Here is a 22,456-nt window from a genome sequence, read left to right on the forward strand (position 1 = left end):
ACCATGTAAAAGTATACTATACTATCTGGAGAAATACTTACAACTGTTTTCACTGCTGGCCCCTTCATGTTTTCACTAAAATTCACAGAAAATATATATTAATAATATGAATTTGCACTTCGTTGCTTTTTTTGTTTCATGAAAAAAAAAATAAAAATAAATAAAAAATAAAATAATTTTATTTATGTGGTTACCAACCATGAACATTATTAGTAAATCTGTAAGTACATTTGTACCATGGGTGGGCTAAACCCCCCCCCCCATTTTAATCAATTTTATATACAGGGGGATGCAAAAATAGGTATACAGCTTTGAATATTACTATTTTGCATTCCTTATTTTTCGATTTTTTTTAATGATTTTTCTAGATAATTATGGCTGGTAATTTAACCAATGAAAGTGGATAATAAAACAATACTGGAAGACAGAAACAGGGTGAAAAATCTGATACACCCCCACCAAGCAGGCTAAATATGCAATAAATTTGATCAGACTAGGTCCATCTGTAATGCACCAAAGAGTGGTCGACCTGTCAATGTTACGACCCCTGAAAATGAAATGTTAGTTGCTCTTGCATTTACTCAAATGCCCACACACAAAAAAGAGCTTCTAGTGAATTAGACATTTCCTGCAGATCTTTGGGTTGTCTGATGCAACATTTAGGTATGAAAGTGTATCGGCCAAGTATAATGCATGGATTATTAGAGGATGATCGTTTGTAATGATCAGCATGTTTTTTTCTATATTAAAGTCTGTATACTTACTTTTGCACTCCTTTGTATTTTTTGTAATTTTATTTATTTTTTTTACCTGGTCTGGAAACCCTGCTCTGAGACCAAACATGGTATACTTTTTTAAGCCACATCTGGCTTCAATAAGTGGAGTGGTGGCCTCACACCAGATGATGAAATTCATCTCTCATCTAAATACAATTACCAGCATCCATGTCCATGGTAGGATTTGAACCCATGATCTGTTGGTTGGAGAGCAGGTATGCTAACCATGCAGCCAACCAGGCTGATGATAAAATAGGATGGAAGTGCTGGGAATCAACTGCAAGTGCTACCCACAGTGGTTATCTGACATGCTGAATGCAGAGCTCTGGGCATTGGTTGGAACATGAACTTGCACAAAAACATTCAGAACTGAGGCTCACAACATGGGTTTCCATTGTAGGACTGCAATATGAAAGTTCCACATTACCCGAATCAACGTGCAGCTTCGACTTCAGTGGTGCAAAGAGCATGTACAGTGGGACATGGAAGCTTGGAAAGCAGTGTTATGGAGCAATGAATCATGCTACACCCTCTACACCAAGCAGATGGACGAGTGAGGGTGTGACAGATGCCCAGTCCTAAGTCTCCTACTAGAGTACATAACCCCCCAGCTACAAAATGTGGAGGCTGTGTGATGGTATGGTCCTGTTTTTTTGGTTTGGCCTCAGACCTATGTTTGTGGTGCCACAAACAAACTCCGAAAGGTATCTGAACATTCTAGAAAATGCAATGGTTCCTAGGTTGTAGTATTTCTATGGAACTGGCCATTGTCTCTTTCAGCATGACGATGCACCATGTCATAAGGCTGCTGTAACTGCATGGTTTGTAGACATGAACGTCACCATACTTGATTGGCCTCCATGGAGTCCTGATCTCAATCCTATTGAATATCTGTGGGATGAACTGGAGCATCGGGTGAGGTCAAGGGACTTCCATCCCACAACAGTCCAGGACCTCATTACATGCCTACAGGAAGAATGGTCCAAAATTTCCATTGATTGCTATCATACGCTTGTGGAAAGTATGGCCTGTAGGGTTGCAGAAAGGAGATCCTACATCTTACGGTAGGCACCATGGCTGTTTGTTCCTCACACTATGGTGTCCGTTGACTTTTTACCAAGTAGTGCATATATATATTTATATATATATATATATATATTTTATCTCTAGAGTTTTACATAGTGATAATAATAACCTTTCTACTCATTCATAACCTTAAAATGTTGGGGCTTATGAGATTAAATAAAATGTATCAGCAGAGGCAGAAATCAACATCTCTTAGTCAAAACTTGGACAATAACAGAGAGCTTTTTCAAATCTTGCTCTGAAAAATCAAGGCAAGTTTCAGATCAATCCTTAAGTTCATTAAGGGAAGCAGCAGCAACAAATTTTCTTCCACACAGTCACACAGGAAAAATATGTTGGATACACATACCTGTGTATCCAACATATGCCTTACTTCTCTAGCATATTCAGTTACCACTTAAACCAAGTACCAAAAACATCAAGTGTTCTCCATAAAACTCAGCTATCCAGAACAGAAATAAAAAAACATATGGAATGGTCCAGCATTTTTCCTTGAGAACTGTCCATTCCACACCAACAAGAATAGCTTTTCATTTAACCTTCACTCAGAACCAAAAATCACATATTTTTGGCTCTGAGGAACATATTGCATTTTAATTTGTACAAAATTTATATAACATTTTTTGTGTAATACAATTTATTGGTATGCTGGCAATAAATTTTTCCACATTTAACAGGAACTTAAACAAATAAGGAAATCACAAAAGACAGCCATTCATTCCTTATATCTTAAAGGGAATTATTTCCAGCTCTCTCTTATATTCTATCTGTTCCCCCTTTTTTGCATCACTTTTCTCTACATATATCCATCTCTCCTGTCTCATGTACATCAGCTGTTCATTTTTCATATCACAGTCGAGCATACGTTGTATTCTCTTACTTGTGACTGCACGAATGACAACAGCTAGGTATCACAGACAGCAAAGCAAAGATTTGAGTAATATGAGACTGGATAATGTTTGCTGAAAGTGCAATGAAGTTTCTTTTCCACTTGATTAATTCCTTGCACAGTATAAAAAATGTCCACAAGTATTTTAATATGCTCCAATGGCTAAGAAGGTATGCACTTCTTGCCAATTCTTCATGCTATTGAATGATAGGCTCTTTCTACTGTTAACTTGAACATTGGAAACCAAAAAACAGCCACAGTCCCTAGACCTTCCAAGTGTTTACTGGGTCCCTTGTAGTTATCAACTATCCTACTACAGCCACACAAGCAGGACAGCCAACATCAGAATTGCTTAACAGTGGAAAGAGCCTATCATATTGTATTTCGCAAAAGCATATTGCATTTTAATTTGTACAAAATTTATATAACATTTTTTGTGTAATACAATTTATTGGTATGCTGGCAATAAATTTTTCCACATTTGACTGCAGTCATGAAAATTTTTTCATATATAGATAAAATTGTTTGTTCCTAGCTTTTGCACATCAGTATATTTAAAGAAATTTGCTAAAATTATAACCATAATCAGTGAAAGGATTTTGGAAGGGATTAATTTGGTACAGTCTGATAGGCTGCAATCATGTATAAGCAGCGTGAACATTGTCTAGTTTTGAACACGTCAACATTGGTATATAAGAAAGAAGAATCAAAAGAAGAGAGAATATCATCAGGCAGTGTGATTGTATGGCTGGTTTTATTCGCTTGAAGAAACTGTCAGTATTTTTAATCATAAATCAAATTTTCTAGTAACAGTTTGTGGTGTGTCAGTGTGAAATTATGGGCATAGAGAATAACCAGGTCCACCGGTAGCCAATCAGAGATAGCTGGTTCATGACGATCACTAATTATAGGTGGCAACTGATGAAGAGAAGGGCAAACAAGCTGCCATCTCTTCATACCTAACTCTAACAGGATGTTGTAATGTTTAATAATTTATAATTTACAGTTATTTTTTACTTTTTAACTCAATGTATTTCCCCTCTTACTTCATTAGTTTTCGTTGTTGCTTGAGCTTGTACAAAATGCCTATATTTTCTAATCTTAACTTGCGTATAATACTATTATTTAACTTTAGTCCTTTCATAATCTACTTAGCTTTCTCCCCCCCCCCCTTTCAAGGCCGTAACGTATAGTCTCACACGTGCTAGTATCGTAGACTTAGGAAAAGCCTCTGGCTGGGACCCGATCCTTAATGTACGTTGCTATAATTTAAATGTATTCATCCTTAAAATTTATTTTTGTTAATGTGCATTAAGGATCGTGTAAAAGAATTTTCTATCTTTCCTTTATATACAAGAGAATAATTTAGCTAAGCATTTATAATAACCCTTAAATCAATTTTATCTCAAGCAACTCCAAATTACTCAGTCTAATTACTTTACTTAGGTCACACAGGTTCCATTTGTTTTTATGAGACAGTGTATTGGCTAACAAAGATCAGGCAAGCTATTGACAAAACCAAACATGTTTATTCTAAGACAATTAATATACAAGGGAAATAGTACATATCACGTGACTGATTCTCCACACATTCATTAAAACAATTCACTTAAAGCATTAGACAAAGAAATTATTCTCACTCAACTTATTAAACATGTGGATGGATTTTTGGCACACATAACCTTACTCTCATTACAATAAAAAAATTACACTATACACGTTCTAAGCATTATGAAACACAAGCATTCTTCAAGTCTACGGTATTCTATTATACACATTCAAACTGACGTTCGGCTTTCTGACCTCTTCAAACATATTATACCATCAGTTAAACAGAATCAACATCTATTATCTGTACACACAATCTAGGATATTAACATAAAGCAATCTACTTATAAGCTCACTATATCATTCTACAGTCCTGAATCCAAAAGGGTTAAGGGTGAATTCCGCTGGCTCCTTTCTTTTTCATGCGCAACGGCTGTGATCAGGCAATATCCGGCAGTTGTCGTCTTTCAAATTCCTGCCTTGTAACGTTAATGCATTTTTTTGTCGATGTTAGGAACTTCGTCGGCTGCTACAAATCAGCATGTACGTGGATCGGTACATTCGAAGAATTTCACGGAAGGATATCTTGTAATACTGCCAGTGAACTCACCATGATTTCCAGAACTACTGCTCGAGGGACCATGACTCTTCCCTTCCTTGAAAAGCTTGCCACAGGAACAAAAAATAAGAGAGAGCCTTTTCGCTCCTCAATCTCTGCCTTTTATACCATTGGCAGATCCTCCAAAAAAATTCCTGGATTTTCTGAAGCGTCCTTATCACCCACGCTTATGTTAGGTTTTGGCAGCAAAACTAATAATCCAGTGACCTTTGATGCTGTTGTTGACCTTCGGTTTACTAGCCTAATCCTGTCTGAGCTTTTTAGTTACAATTGCTTGTGGTTCTATGTTCAGTTATTCTAACATTATATTACAAAATTTATTATCTTACAGTAGGTTACATACATTTCTAATTATATTTATTTTATGGCCTATGTAAAATCGATATAAGTGAAAAATATTTATTTTTCACCACAAGAGATTTTACAATGTGTTACTGTCTGAAATGATATGGTTCTATGGTCAATTTCCTTGAGTTTACGGAATGTAAAACCGAGTTTCCCAGAGGGAAAAAAAAAACTGATTGCCCGTGACAGAGTTCGACTAACTCAGGAACTGGACGAAGGAAGGCTTAGAAAAAGTTCTTTCAGTTGGTGACTAGACTTTAACTTAAGCCTATTTTCAGGCAGCTAAGCACAGAAAATTATGGATATAAGGCAGGTTTCTCAAAGTGTTGTGGAGAATGTAGCAGAAGCAGTGAATGATGGTGCACAAAATACAAATGAGAGTTTGAAGGAAGTGGTTGAAAGTAATGCAGATGATGAGATGCCAGAACGGAATGAAATTGTATGCCTACGTCGACTCTTTCACAGGACAAAACATGAGCTCGAGTAACTGGAGAAACGATTGGTGCGTGGTACAGAAGGACAGAGAATGAAAGAAAGAGTAAATGGAAAAAGCATAAAAGTGCGAGAAACTGGGAGAAAAGAGATAGTACTGTATGAGGATTCGATGACAAGAGGTGTACTTAAAGAGAAAATTATGAAAGCATGTTTTCCAGGTGCAAAGATAAAGGATATTAGTGATGCTGTAAGTATGCAGAAGAATGAAGCAAACGAGTTAATTTTATTAGCTGGCAGAAATGATTTGAAAGGTGAGAAATATGTAATGAGAGAAGATATGAAAAAGTTGTTAGTGGAAGCAAAAATGAAGAGCAAAAAAATAAAGATTGTGAGTCTGCTGCCCCAGTATGATAGGACAGAACTGAGAAGAGCCATGATTGCCAATGAGAAGATTGTGCAGGAGGAACAGTATACAGTTTATTACTGTATGGAGAGAATTTGATGGACAAAAGGACTTATATATGCCTGACAGAAATGGTTTTGGAGTTAGATGTCTGGAGAAAGTGTTGTTTAGTGAGAGTGTGGTAGTACAAAACAAGGGAAACTAGAGATAATAATGAGGATGAAATCAAGCATGTGCCTGGTCACCCGTGTGATAAACGAGCATGGGTACAATAATGATTATGCAATGCTGAATGGATTTCACAGGTCTCCAATTTAAATGGGTTGGTAATGCATATTACACAACGGTAACTTGGGTACAAAGGGATGTTGAAATGCACGTACAAGAATGCAAGAAGTATCAGGAACAAGGATGAGGCCTGGTTGACAGTAAAATGATATAGTTACAAGGATAGAATGTAAAGGATATTGTATTTTCAGGGATGATAGAAGGAACAGGAAAGGTGGGGTACTGCTACATAATTACAACCACAAAATTAGAAGTTAGAGGATTTTAGATCTGATGGAGATGGTTCATTTGCGGCTCTAGTGTGTGTGTGTGTGTGTAAGAGAGAGAGAGGGGCAAATAAGAATACATTGTTGGGTGCCGCTTTAGACCAGTGGGGTCCACAGAAAGATGTAAATGCCATGTATTGGAAAATTAACACAATGAGTGTAGGCCGAACAATTATTATGGGAGACTAACTATGGGGACATCGATTGGAGGGAGGAAAGGGGACAGTGCAAAATGGAAGTAGGATTTATACATTTGCTAAGGGATAATTGCATGAAACAGCATGTTATAGAGGGGACAAGGAGTTTGAAGGTGATCTGATAATAGCATCAGAAGATGAATCCATAACCAAGGTAGACACTCTGCCTCCAATTGGGGAGAGTGACCATGCAGTCCTGATCTGGGCAATTGCCAAACATGTGGAATTCTCCGTCAAGAAGCGGTTTATGTTCAACTATAAAGCTGGTGACCATGAGAGACTCAGGAGTCATCTTAGAATAGTGCCATGGCTTGAGAGGCTACAAGGAAAGAATGTCAGTAGTGCATGGCAAGTAGTTAGGATTGCTTAAGAGAATTAGAGTGCATACCCAAGGTCAGGAGGATAAACCAAGTTGGAATTAAGTGGATAAGTAGAGATATAAAGCAAGAGCTATAAAAACATTGTGGAGGAATATATAAGTGTATATATTCAATACAAGTGTATCTTAATGGAGAAAGAATTGAGGAAGTCAGCAAGTTTGAGTACCTGGGATCCATTATTAATGTGAAGAATTGCTGTTCAGAAGACATCAGAAAAAGGTTAGGAATGGCTAAAACAACAGTCAGGGACCTGTCTAAAATCTGGAAGGATGGATCTATCTCCATGGGAACAAAGTTCAGGATTTTAGATGCAGTTGTTTTTCCAACAGCGACTTATGGATGCGAGACTTGGAACCTAAAGGAGTCAGATAAGAAACGGATATCTGCTTTTGAGATGTGGTGTTACAGAAGGCTGTTGAGGATATCATATACTGAAAGGTGTACAAATGAATGGGTGTTAGAAAAGATTAGTAGAACTTTAAGGCTCCTTAAGGATATTGACAGAAGAAAGTTAAAATATTTTGGACACATAGAAAGGATGGAAAGAGGACTTCTCAGAACAGTAATAGCAGGTAAAGTTCCTGGAAAAAGAGGCAGGGGGTAGACCATCAATGAGATGGATGGATGGCATGCATGGAGTGACTGATCTTCAGAGAGTTGAGGCTGCCAGAAAAGCAAACAACAGGACTACATGGCGAGGCCTGGTGTGGAACATCACCGAGCATCGGAGTGACCATACGGCATCCGTAGATGCCCAGTGAACATAGAGAGAGAGAGAGAGAGGGAATATAAAGAAAATGTAATCAGCATACTCATGAGCAATACAAAGTGTAAGCATGAAGGATGAGTATTATGGTAAGAAAGGCAAAATAAGACTATGAGAAAGAATTAGCTAAACAGGCCAAAGTAAACCCAAAAGAACTGTTTCTGTTATGTAGCAAGTAAGAAGAAAAATGACTATGGTAGGATGACTTAAAATGATGCTCATGGTAGGATGGTGACTGAGCCAAAAGAAATAGTTGAGTTGCTGAGTGATCATTTTGCAAATGTGTATCATTCAGGCAGAGATTTTACAGATATGCATATCAACATTGAGGTAGATGTATGCAGTACATACAGTATTTACTTTTTGAAGTAAAACTTTAATTTCAACATCTAAAATGTTATTTTTCTTGCTTTTCTGTTAGCAAAATCATCGATGGCGAAGCCTATTTCATAGTAATGTAGATGATTCTTAATCAATTTTATTTATAAAAACTCCTCTCACAACTAACAACACTTACAGCAATTGTGAGGAAAATTCGCAGTAGTATTACAATATTTGAAAATGAGTTCTCAAGACTGTATTTTAGAATTAACTGCAAAAATTCAAAAAGGTTCAAAGTACCGCCTGGGAAGGACCACCCCCTCCTAGCTACGCCTCTGCTTGCAGGAAATTGATGAGGCTAGGGACTTGGGGATAATGGTTGAACAACAGTTGAAGTTCAGAGGGCATATTACAGAAGTTGTTAAAATAGCTCAGAGGATTACTTGGATGTTGAAAAACATGCTAACAAATAAATATAGGGAAGCTATTATCCCTCTTTATACAGCTATGATTTGGCAACATCTTGACTACTGTGCACAGATTATGTCACCTGGGCAGTGGTGTAGCTAGAGCTTTTGCTGCCCAGGGTGGTCTCTGAGTCTGCCACTCCTCTCAATACACACCAGAAATACTACAAAGTCAAAACGACATATAGGGAAATAAATTAAAACACTATGTTTATTTTTGAAGTAGTGATCACTATTTAGTCTTGAGCAGGATAAAATTGAATTTCATAATGAAAAGAATAACATGTAAGAAAGTTTTAAAGCGAATAAAAGTTGAGCAGCTCTCAGATGTAAACTGTAGACTAAAATACAGAAATATTATTGAAAAGAAAATGAAAGAGTTTGAGAACAGGAATCAAACCTTGGAGATTCAGTGGCAAACTCTGAAGGAAGCATTGATTGATTCTGCCAGAGAGGCATGTGGTGAGGTTGTGTGCAAAGATAAAAAAATCAGAACTCCCTGGTGGACACAGGAAGTTAAAGAGGCAGTGAAGGAAAAGAAGAAAGCATATCAAAAGTTCCTGGCAAATAAGTCAGCTTTTACTCTTACAGAATACAGAGACAAATGTAAGAAAGCTAAACAGTGTGTAAAACTAGCTAAACAAAAGTCATGGGAGGACTTTGGCAAGAATATAGAAAATAAATATCAAGAAGGTGGCAAAATATTCTGGAGGTTGTTGAAGAAGCTTAGGAATGGAGGAAAGAGTGCTGTAAAAGGAATTAGAGATGACAAAGGTGAAATGAAAACAGGAGAAAAAGATATCCTTGAAGTATGGAGTAATTACTTTGAAAAACTGCTAAATGAAACAAGCAGTGATGACAGCACAGTGATAAAAAACACTGACCAGGCATGCAGTCAGGAATACATATCCATACTTGAAGTAGAAAAAGCCATCAAAGGCTTGAAATGTGGAAAGGCAGCAGGAGTAGATGATATTCGACCAGAAATGCTGAAGTATGGTGGTATAAGAGTCTTACAGTGGCTGCACTGCATAGTTCAGAAAGCCTGGACAGAGGGACGAATTCCTGATGATTGGAGTACAGGGTGTTCGGGATAAATTTGACATATTTATAATTAATTATATTTTTCCGTAAGTTACATGTATTAACACACACTTCTCTTCATTTAAAAGTTTGGACCCTTCTTCATTCATGTACAAGATGTCAGAAAGGATGGATAGCTGGAACCCACCTGAATCATGGAAGAGAATAACTTGTATCATGATGATTCGTGCCCGCCATCAAAATAAGGATATTACGACTGCTGCCCAATGCTCCCTGAATACAGTAAAAACAATCAGGCATGAACTAGAGACTTGCAATGGTGACTACGAGGATGTAGCAAGAAGAAAGATCCCTAGCAGACGATCTGATTGCGTTCGTACAGCAGAATTCCTCGCAAATCTGCAGGAACAGGTGTTGAAGAACCCTGGCATTGGAATTCGGGCTTTGTTCGTGGAGTTGCTAACTGTAGTCAAGCCCTGGATAACAAGGGTAGCCAATGGTAGGCCGTATGTGTGGCAGCAGGATTCGGCCCCTTGCCACACCTCTGGGAAAAGTCAAAAATGGTTGTCTGAAAATTTCTACGACTTCACCAGTCCAAATGTTTGGCCTCCAAACTCCCCAGACCTTAACCCCATGGATTATTTTGTATGGGGCGCAGTTGAAAAAGATACCAATCGCACTTCCAGTAATACAAAAGCCCAGTTAATGGATAAAATTAAAACAGTTTTTGCGGCCCTTCCCAGGGAGACTGTAGCATCAGCTTGTTCGAGGTTCCGAAGCAGAATTGAAGCTGTGATCGATGCTAATGGTGGTTATTTTGAGTAAATCTTGTTGATAGTATTGTAATTAACTCTGCCTGTAATGTTTTTTTGTCAATTCATTAAATTTAATAGATACAAAGAAGATTTTCTTTTTCCTTACGAAACTGTCAAATTTATCCCGAACACCCTGTAGAGCTCTCATAGTATCCATATATAAAAAGGGAAATAAAACTGAATGTGAGAATTATAGAGGTATTTCCCTACTGAGTGTTCCTGGCAAGATCTATGCAAGTATACTTGAGAAACGGTTGAGAAGAATTGTGGAAGAAAAGCTTGGTGAAGAACAAGCTGGATTCAGGCCAAATAGAGGCTGTCAGGATCAGATCTTCACTTTACGACAAATAGTCGAGAAAGCATGGGAATATAACAAAGATCTGTATTTAAGTTTTGTCGATTTGGAAAAGGCATATGACAAGGTGCCAAGAGAGAAGCTATTCAATATGCTGCAGTTATATGGTGTCAATGGGGCATTATATCAAGCAATACTTAGTCTTTATTTGAGTTGTGAGTCAGCAGTTAGAATTGAAGGAAGTACAGGAAGATGGTTTAATGTTAAATCTGGTGTGAGACAAGGATGTACATTATCCCCTCTGTTATTCATTATCTATATGGATCACATTATGAAGGAATCTGGTATTAAACCTGATATGAAAATTGGAGATGTTAATGTCAGCTCTTTGCTTTATGCGGATGATGTTATACTTCTAAATAAATCCGCTACAAGTCTGCAAGATTCTCTTACTAAATTGAATAGCTGTTGTAATAGATATGGTATGAAGGTCAGCAATAAAAAGACAAAGACAATGAAAATAGGCAGAATCATTGAAAATGTCAACTGTGTTGTGAATGGAGAACCTGTGGAACAAGTAAAACATTTCATCTACTTAGGCACAATTTTTACTGAAGATGGTAAACTAAATATAGAAATAGACAACAGAATCAGCAAAGCTGGTATCGTGGGAAGTCAATTGAATAAATTCATATGGAATAAGAAAGAAATTAGTCGGAACACTAAATTAGCTGTATACAAGACTGTGTTCAAACCAATTTTAACTTATGGATCTGAGAGCTGGGTCAGAAGTAAAACACTTGACCAAAGACTAGAGACCGCAGATATGAGAGTCCTGAGAAAGATTAGAGGCGTGAACAGATGGCATCAATGGCAATATCATATTAAAAATGAGGATATTAGGAAAGAACTTGACATTGTCAGCATCCAGGAATGCGTTAGCAGAGCTAATCTCAGATGGTATGGTCACTTAAATAGAATGGGAGAGGAAAGATTAGCAAAACAAGTGTTCTCTGCCAGGTTGGCAGGAAAACGACCCAGAGGAAGACCAAGATATAGGTGGATTGATACGGTACAAAGTGCCTTAGACGATAGAAATATAAGATCTGATAATGTTGGAGTCTTGACAAGTAACAGACTGATTTGGAGGAAAATTGTAGATAGGAAGTTAGTAATGATGTAATTTTTTCATGTAGTACTGTCATATCCTGTACACCCCTTGAGGGTACATGGCAGGAATTTGATGATGATGATGAACTTTAATTTCAACATTCTAAAATGTTATTTTTCTTGCTTTTCTTGCTTTGTTTTTCTGTTAGCAAAATCGATGACATTGGCAAAGTCTATTTCATAGTAATGTAGGTAATTCTTAATTTTATTTAGAAAAACTCCTCTCACAACTAGCAACACTTATAGCAATTGTGAGGAAAATTCGCAGTAGTATTACAATATTTGGAAATGAGTTCGAGTCTGTATTTTAGAATTAACTGCAAAAGTTCAAAAAGGTTCAAAGTGCTGCCTGGGGAAGACCACCATCCCCCCCCCAGCCATGCCTCTGCACCTGGGTTTCTTTGGGGGACTAGGAGGTGATAGGATTCAAAGACAAGTGACCAAGATAGTGACAGGTCAGTGGAATACTCCCTATGAAGAAATGTGAAGGTTTGTGGGTTACAAAGTTTAGTTGATAGGAAGAAAAGACAGGACATAATAGAAACTTTTAAGGTATTAAAGATGTTTTATAAAATTGATGCAAGTGAAAATTTTCAATACATGACAAATAGTTAGAGAACTAGGGTCCATCCAGGAAGTTGTGTGAAATGTGGTTAGTAGGTGTAGACCAGATTTTTTGCTTGGAGAGTGGAAAAGGATTGCTAGAATGTTGTGAGTTCCCTGATGGTGAATGGATTCAAGGAGAAGTATGATAGGATATGTGTATAATGGTTAATTTGGGTCTCCCACAATGAGTCTCTAGACTCCATGGATATCAACATCAAGATCTTCTGCAATCAGCATGTTTAACAATGATATCCATAATAATCCTTCAATTGATGATTACCACTGACCAATGGTAACCAGGTTGCCTTCAATGCTGTCAAAATGCAATCATCTTTTTTTCACAATGACAGTTACCTTTGATAACATTCAGTCAAGAACAGATCTCTCTTTTTGAAATCAAATCACTCTCTCCGCAGCCTTTCATACTATAACTATCCTTCTAGAACATCCTTGATTTTTCAAAATGCTTGGTATCCTTTTTCATTGCACATTACTTTTCAGCTGCACAGCTAACTCTGTACAAATCTCTCCACCCTTGGAATACTGCACTTACATTCAGGTGATCCACTAAAAATCTCTAAAAATTCTTGCTGCAGTCCAGAAGAGGGTGGTTCAGCTATCTGACAACCCCCCCCTCTCTGACTCTCCAGCCACTATCCGTCTCCACACTGTTTTCTATAGCTATGTCTATGGATACTGTTCAATAGAACTAGCATCCATTATTCCACCTATTCCTGTTAGATCTGCAATAACATCAACAGCTGCCCATTATCCATTTAGCTGAATTCCTAATCAACTGAACTTGTTACCTCCACATCTTCACTTACCTCTGTTCCAAGAACAGAGGTAAGTGAAGATGTGGAGGTAACCCCTTGAAGTATTCCCTGAAGACTACAGTCTTTATGCAAGCATATCCTGGTGATATGACATGTTAGATTCCACACCACCACCATTATATAGCAAATCGTTGTTTTTTTTCCTTTCCCTCACTTGTAGATGCATTTAATAGTTTTTCATATAAGTGTAAATGATATTAATAAAGCATTTATTATGTCAAACATACAAATGAAAAATTTAGAATAATTTTTACAAACAAATTTGTAAAAAGTTATTCTGAAGAGCTTGGTTTATGGGAACACAACCAGTTTGGTCATTAATGAACACCATTAAAAGTTTCTCCTTTTCAACAAATAATATTGTAACATTTATATATAACTGTGGTATTAACTAATATAGCACTTCTCACTTCACTAAGAATTTTATAACAGCTGTAACAACAGAAGTGTGAGGTAAGTTTATTCTGTGGCCAATCGCAGTGTTCAATACACCACCATCACTAAATTTAATCATTTTAATCTTAATCGTTGCTTTAGTATATAACACATCTCCTTTTTATCTGAAGCAATAGCACCCTTATTTGAATTTTATTTGCCATTATTGATATGTTACACGTCATAGAGTGCTAAGCTGCATTGATTCTATGTCAAAATACAATCATGAAATACAATTTGCATCTCATATCTTCAAAAATAAAATAACATGGAAATCACCCTACAAACACATAACATACTTTTGCAATATTTAGATATACAGAAAATTAATGAGATAACATAAATTTAAGGTGATCATTACTTCCTCTCCATATTCATTTTGGCTTAGAACTAATTATTAAATTATATTTCTCCTTTCATTCCTGTGAAAGGGAAAAACTGAGAAAATGTTATATCACTATTATCATTAACATAAGACCTCCAACTTTCTGCCCCCACCACACTCTCAGGAAATGCATTTCGCTCACCAACTGTTCTGCATGCGAAGAACATGCTCCTCATTACCTTGCTCTCACCCTCCTTATACAGCATTTAGGGATGGCTCCTTCTACACTATGAAAAATTTCCTCCACTATAATCTGGTAACAATATTCACATCAACTTATGATTCAACCACATCCCCCCCCCTTCGATTCACAAGGCTCTACGAACTGCATTACCTCAATCTGCTTTCATATATTCCTCTAAGACATCCTCATCCCCTTGAAAACCAGGTAACTAGATCTGTATGAAATAGCCCGTTTGTGCCCTGATCAAGACCTTTTACAAGGGATACAGAACCTCTTTGCTTCTACATGTCAAAATCCTCCTCAGCATTGCCTTAATCTGTTGTGATGTCTTCACAATTTTAGCAATATGACTTCTAAACTTCCAGTCTCTATACACCACCATTATTCCCATATCTTTAATTTCCTTCATCCCCTTCAAATTTTCCCCATTAATTGTATACTCTGCATCCCATCCTTCTTTCAAATTTTAAGACTTTTATATTAGCAAAGACTTAAGACTTAAATTATTAGCAAAGCTTATGATGTGGGGATACTTGTACAAAAGTAGCCATACAGTTGCTGCCCAATCAGTTACTCAAGCACTTTATTATAGCTCTTAATCTAGATTCCTTATTTTTCTTTATTCCACAGATCAGGTTTTCAATAACTTTAATCTCTGATTCAGTTCCTACCCCTAGACCACCTGCAACAGATACTTCTGATCAGTGTATATTTGTTAATGGGATTAAAAACTTAATTCATCTGGAAGGAAAAACTAGCCACATTCAAATAGAAAAACTTTTATTCTGAGATGAAGTTCCTGTCAGCAATGAGAATTGAATCCATAACTTTTCTAACCAAAGTGCCCACACACTGCATTATTCCATCTGACTGTTACATAGAGGCACTAGATGGAGAACAATAATGCCAAATCACAAAATGAAATGGTTTATTTGAAAAAATATTAAATTTTATATCAGAAATAGCAACTTAATATGTTTTAAAAATTATTACTAAACAGAATCCAGTTATTGATTTAGCTCATTCATTTCCTCTTTATTTGAACATTAGAAAGAGAGAGGGGAGGAAATTCCTTTTAAGTATAGATGTGAATACTGTCTGTATTTAGTGAGGACGGGAGTCTTGATCTGTGACAGATAGGGTGAGGAAGCAGTAACAGTCTAGAATGTTTCTAAGTGATAGTTTTTTTTTTTAATCTAGTATAACGATGAAAGCAGCTGAATAGGAAATTGTTCTTATTAATGATTTTATTTATTGTTGAATGGATATTATGTATCTTTACATTCCCCCTTCAAAAAATCAAATACCTCAACTTTTTTTTTCTTTCCCTCGTCATTTTGTAGCACATAAATAAAGCAGTACATAAAGCAGCACATTAGGAGTCATTAGTGAGTACCCCCTTTACATCTGAGGCATGTATCTGCAGGAAAACAATCAGATGGATAAAAGGTTTCATATGAGCCAAATATCCATCCCACATTGCAAAATAAATATCATAATTAAAGTTTCCAGATTAAATGTAACTGTTTCACCATGTAACAGTTACAAGGTGAAAAAAGCTACCATGTATTACTCAATATAATGTCCCTTTTACACCATATAACTGTAGGTTTTCAAAGCTTACCTCTTGGAAAACCTTGTTCATATGTCTTTTCCAGATATACAGAATTTAAATACAGATCTCTGTTATTTTCCCATGATTTCTCAGCTACTTTTCTTACATTGAAAATCTGATCCATTTATTTTTGCTTGCCCATTTTAACAGTTTTAAAAGTTTATCATAATCCAAATTGTTGCCTGTTCAGTAACAAATGCCCAGCCTTAAGTGAATTATTAACTTTAATATCACTTCAAAGAGATTCAATAATGAGATCAGAACTACCACTAAGCACAAACTGCAGTACTGAATCTAAATTTTTGCTTATCAATAACATTACCCGCACCTCCTGTCCTTGCTCGAGTCTGCCTATAAACAACCTAACTACCATATTCAAATCATAATAATCTTAGATACTGATAAGATGTTTCCATTGCTTATCATATCTGGATTCTTACATTTGATCACAATCTCAAATTTGTAATATTTAATATCATCCCAGTATTCATATAAATACATGCTTTTAAAACTAAGTCTAACACAACCACTATAAGCATCTAAGGAAATAATGTCTACTGATATTATTTCTATATCAGTTATTCTTCTTCTATTCTTCTAAATATCAGAAGAATTTAGTTCATACTAAATTCTTCTGATATTTAACCGTGAATTACTAATTCATTTACAGGTATCCCTTTCATAAGTACAGGGTCCTATGGCACAAACATTCCTTAATGGGTTCCTCATGATTTCCATCTCTATTATTTTCAAATGAATACGAAGGCATTGTTTTTTTTTATCTACCTCTTTCTCACTGCCATATGCTTAGTTTCCCACTTCCTAAGAGAGACATTCTAATTCTTTTTTTTTTTTTTTATGTGGCTTCCATCCACAAAAGGTTGTAAACCTATGTCCATTAGTAGTGGTGGGTTGAGAATTTTTTTTAATGAATTTTACTTTTTTATATTATCTTAATTTTTTTTTTTACACAATCCAGAAACCATGCTCTAGAAACCAAATATGGAAAATTTTCAAGTTACTTCAGGACTCCAATAAACAGGACAATGGTCTATGCTAATGAAATTCATTTCCCACCTAAAGACAGTTGCAAACCTCCATGTTCATGGCAGGATTTGAACCCACCATCTGTTGGCTGGGTAGCCAATAAACTAACCACTCATCTAAGTAGGTAGGTCATGTTCTTGCCAAGTTCCTAACCCTTTCTTGCCTTTTTTTTTTTTTTTTTTTTTTAAAACAATCAATACAAGTCCTATAAAACTCAAAAAACTACCATGCTTGATTTAAACCCACAACCTGTTTCTTGGAGACTGGATGCCCTACTAATCTGCCAAAAAGGCTAGTGATTCACTATAAAGATGTCTTGTCTCCAAGACAAATCCCATTAATGTGGAAGTTCAATATATTTTAAACAGTCTTTATAGTTCTAAATTAAAAGTATCCTTCTCATTTTCCTGAAGAAAAATAATGGAGTCATCAAATTCCTGATATGTACCCCAGGGGATGTACAAGATATGATATTATAATACTACATGAAAAAGTTACACCGTGTATTGCTCAATATGTTGTCCCATTTGCACCATGTAACTAACTTTTTGAAGAGCTTACCTCTTTGAAAACCTTATCATATGCCTTTTCCAGATATACAAAATTTCAATACAGATCTCTGTTATTTTCCCATGGTTTCTCAACTATTTTTCTTAAATTGAAAATTTGATCCTGCCAACCTTTATTTGGCCTGAATCCAGCTTGTTCTTCACCAAACTTTCCTTCCACAATTTTTCTTAGCTGTTTCTCAAGTATACTTGCGTTAATCTTACCAGGAACACTTACTAGAGAAATGCCTCTGTAATTTTCCTATTCAGTTTTATTTCCCTTTTCATAGATGGTGCTATGAGAGGTCTACTCCAATCATCTAGAATTCAACCCTCTGAGTAGGCCTTCTGAATTATGCAGTGCAGTCACTATAACACTTTTATACCTCCATACTTGAGCATTTCTTGCCGAATTTCATACTCCAGCTGCCTTTCCATGTTTCAGGGTTTTGATTACTTTTTCTACTTCAAGTATGGATATGTATTCCTGACTGCATTCCTGTTGGAATTTTCTAAAACTGTGCTGACACTGATTGTTTTGTTTAGCAATCTTTCAAAGTAATTGCTCTAGACATCTAGAATATCTTAATCTTATTTATATCTTAGTTTTCATGTCACTTTTATCATCTGTTTCCTTTTACAGTACTTTTTCCTCCATTTCTAAGCTTTTTCAATAGCCTCCAAAATATTTTGCCATCTTCCTGGTATTTATTTTCTACATTCTTACCTAAGTCTTCCCACAACATTTGTTTAGCTAGTTTTACACACTGCTTTTCTTTCTTCACATTGTTCTCTATATTCTCTAAGAGCACGAGCTGACTTACTTGCTATGAAGTTTCAATATGCATTCTTATTTTCCTTGACTAACTTCCTGAGGTTCACAAGAGAGTTTAGATTTTTCTATCTTTACAGACAACCTTACCACATGTCTCTCTGGCTGAATCAATGTTTTCTTCAGAGTTTGCCAGCAAATCTCAAAAGGTTCAGTTCTTGTTTTCAAACTCATTCATTTTTTTCTTGAATGATGTTTGTATATTTGATTCAACAATTCACGTCTGGAAGCTCATCGACTTTGATTCATTTTAAAACTTTTTTACCCACTCTTTTCAATATGAAATTCAATTTTATCTTGCTCAAAATCAAGTAGTGATCACTTCTTATTTCAAATCCTCTGTAGTCTTGTGTCCTGAACAGTAGGAAAGTATCTGTATCAACTATAACATAGTTAATGGGTATTCTTATTTCTTTCATCTTCTCATCGAGTGAATTTGTGCATATTTTTATGTTGGAACATGGTGTTAGTAATAACTACTCTACATCCTGAACATAAAAGCCAGCAGGCACTTACTTTCATTATTAGCTTTTCCAACTTTTCCTAAAACATTTCTATAAGTCTGGTAATCATTTCCTACTCGACTGTTTAGATATCCAATGACTAACTTTTCCTTATTTTGATGTGTTGCCTCCAGAATTCTCTAATGCTATAAAAAATTCCTCCTTCCTTAGAACATTTTGTGGAATCATAGGCACAAATAAGTCTCAATGTCCAGTTCCCCACTCTGATATTTGCACATATCACTACTTGATATTGCCTGCCATTCAATGTTGGAACTTTGAATGGCAGGCAATATCAATATTGTTGCCTGAATACAACATTTCATATTTGTTGCTTAGAAAGATCTCACCTGTTTTTATCTTCCCTGTTTCAGCCATGCCTATTATATCAATCTGGTCATCTTATCTGGTCCTTATACTGGATAGTCTGACATTGAATTGAAGTGGGTTCTCTACTCTTTTTTTTAACATACTGGTCATAATTATCCAAATGTCACTTGGTTTCTCTGTTTCTGCCAACATGAATAAATGAATGTCTTTTTGGACTATGTTCCATTCTCACGTGATAGGTATATTTTGGTCTCCCAAATTTCTCAACATAACACATTTCTAGCTTCTCTAATTAGTGACTAATTATTATTAGACATTTACTGTTAACAGATCTGTGGTTATAAAATGAATCCTTCAACTTATTAAGTCAAGTATTTCTATTTATCACATTATGAAAATATTTTTACAATTTTTTTTCTTTCTCTTTATAAACAGCACTTCTATAGTGCAACTGGAAGAACAACAGAGCATTGTGCCCTTCAATTGAAAATGACTGTTTGATTCTCATCATGACGAGAGGAATCTATATGAGAGGTGAGTTAGCCGATCTCATATAGAGGTATCAGTTTTATCTCCTGGAAACTCAGGTTTTTCATCACATTATGGGCAAATCGGCCATAAGAACATATGAGATTTACAGACAAACAAAAAAAAAATGCTGTTGGCAGTGGTGGTAGTAGTACCACTGTGTTGTTGTGACTGGAGAATTAAATAGTAGGGGAGATGGTGAGATTTACATAGAGTGCCCTCCCATGATGAGTCTGTGGACTCTTTGGAGGTGTCACATGTAATAATAATAAACAGACTCCTTAAGCTCAACAAATGAAAATCTATTGATTGAATAAACATTAACAACCATTTTCTTGTCTGCCCTCTACGCTTTGCAATCCATTTGCCACTTCTGTTTCAAATTATTCACCAAGTGGATGAATTGGAGGTTCACAGAATATCGCAGAATCTCAATGTAAATGCAGATATGGGTTTAGATTAAAAAAAAATTTTTTTTTTATGTTGGGCCCATACACAGGAGGTTGGTTGGTCAACCTATAGTACATTAGTACTGTGTATGGGTAGTGGGTTGGGAAAGGAGGAATTTGTTTACATTTGATTTGAATAACTTTAAATTGTATTCCTTGGGAAACACAGCAGGTGGGAGACTGTTCCACAGTGTGGCAGTTGCAGGGGTGAAGGACAAAGGAAAAAAAACTTGTTCTTTTGTTTCTAGATGTACTGTAAAGGAATGTTGTGTAGCAGCTGCACATGTTCCAATGCGCTTTGTACTGAGCAAGGAATTATTGTTATTTCGGATGAGCATTTCCCATGGAAATATTTGTAGAATATACATATTGCAGAGACCATACGTCTGTGTGAAAGTGAGGGGAGAGAGTTGGTAAGGGATGGATCATTGATAAGTCTAATTGCTTTCCTCTGCATTGAGTCGAGCATTTTAAGAGAGCTTTTAGGGGACTGACCCCATATGTGGGAGCAGTATTCAATAGCTGGGTGGATTTGTGATTTGTATAATGTTAGTAGTTGTTCGGGGGTGAAGAGAAAGAGAAGTGAAAGAGAACTCCTGGTTTTTTTTTGAGGCTGAGGATGCAATGGTTGTGATATGTTTATGCCAGGAGAGGTTTGATGTGAGGGTGATTCCAAGAAGTGAGATCTCAGACTATCTGGAAATTTGGATATCGTCAAAAAGGATATTGGGGAAAAATGGTTTTTTTTTTTTTTTTTTTTTTTTTATGGGAAATAGTACAGAACTGGGTTTTATTGGTGTTGAAATTTACGAGGTTATCCGAACCCCACTGTAGGATGGCTTGGAGATCAGAGTTGAGGGTGGTGGTTGATGTTCTGTAGGTTGAGGTGAGTTGTGAAGGTAAGGCTTATCAAATGCAAGCGAGGAGTGAAGCGTGCTGTCATCTGTGAAACTATGTATTTGGTTGGAGGTCAATTGCAGTAGGTCATTGATATAAAGATATAAAGCAGGAAGAGGGTTGGTGAGAGAACAGAACCTCGTGGGACCCCAGCATTAATTGAGTGGTGAGAGGACAGGGAGCCGTCCACCATCACACACAGTGCGTGTCCAGACACAAAGCTGGTAATCCAACTACAGAAGTCCTGAGTCAGACTGAATGATGGTAGTTTGCCTAGTAAGCCTTTGTGCCAGACCCGGTCAAAGGCTTTGGAGATATCTAGTGCAACCACTTGAGATTCGCCAAACTTCTCCATAGCATTTGTCCAGAGATGGGTGACGTATGCGAGTAGATCTCCTGTTGATCGGCAGTGGTGGAATCCATACTGGCAGTCATTTATTTATTTGGTGAGTGTCTTCAAGATAGTATAGGAGTTGGGAATCGATGATTTTTTCCATTACTTTTGACAGGGCTAAGGTAAGCAAGATAGGGCGGTAACTGGATGGCAGTGACTTGTCATCCTTCTTGGGAATGGGCTGAATATAGGCCAATTTCCAGTTTGTGGGATAGATTCCAGTGGAGTAAGAGAGTATATACAGGTGACATAGGATAGGGGTCAGTTCAGGAGCACAAACTTTCAGAACAATTGGGGGAATGCCATCAGTGCCAGGAGACTTTTTTGTGTCTAATTTGGACAGTATATTTCTGATCTCATCCTGGCAAAAGGATATAGGGGCATTGTATGTTGGATGTCTGGAATGGTTGGGGGACATTTACCATCGTCAGTTATGCATGCTTTTGAAGCAAAGTATGAAGCCAGAAGATTGGCTTTTTCTGTGGGTGATGATGCAGTAGAGCCATCTGGGTATGATAGGGGTGGGAATGGTGTTGGACAGAAGTTACAGCCAATTGCTTTGGCAAGAGACCAAAAGGCTCGACTGCCGTTTGGGCAGATTGCTAGTTTCCTGCTTTTTGCTCTTTCAAACTCTGTTTTGGAAGCATTGGTTGTTTTTTTTTTGCATCTATTACGGGCTTTGGTGTAAGCTTTGAAGAGGATGAGGTTCTTCATTTTAGCCAGTTGTGGTATGTCTGGTGTTTCATCTCTACAGCCT

The 22,456-nt window shown here is 36.6% G+C and overlaps 1 protein-coding gene across 6 annotated transcripts in view; it reads right to left on the reverse strand.

The window, feature by feature from the left end:
- The window catches only part of LOC150095691 (uncharacterized), a 369,335-nt gene that overhangs the window by 298,806 nt on the left and 48,073 nt on the right, over positions 1-22,456 (reverse strand). For all 6 annotated transcript variants that reach the window (XM_090409912.1, XM_090409913.1, XM_090409909.1 and 3 more), the window contains exon 3: positions 42-75. In XM_090409912.1, the coding sequence (XP_090266038.1) occupies positions 42-68 (27 nt within the window). In that variant the 5' untranslated portion in view covers positions 69-75. The remainder of the gene's footprint in view (positions 1-41; positions 76-22,456) is intronic.

The sequence above is a fragment of the Typopeltis vanoorti genome, chromosome 20 (assembly GCF_054136105.1).
Source record: "Typopeltis vanoorti isolate ZY-2024b chromosome 20, IOZ_Tvanoo_1.0, whole genome shotgun sequence".
Lineage (NCBI taxonomy): Eukaryota > Metazoa > Arthropoda > Arachnida > Uropygi > Thelyphonidae > Typopeltis > Typopeltis vanoorti.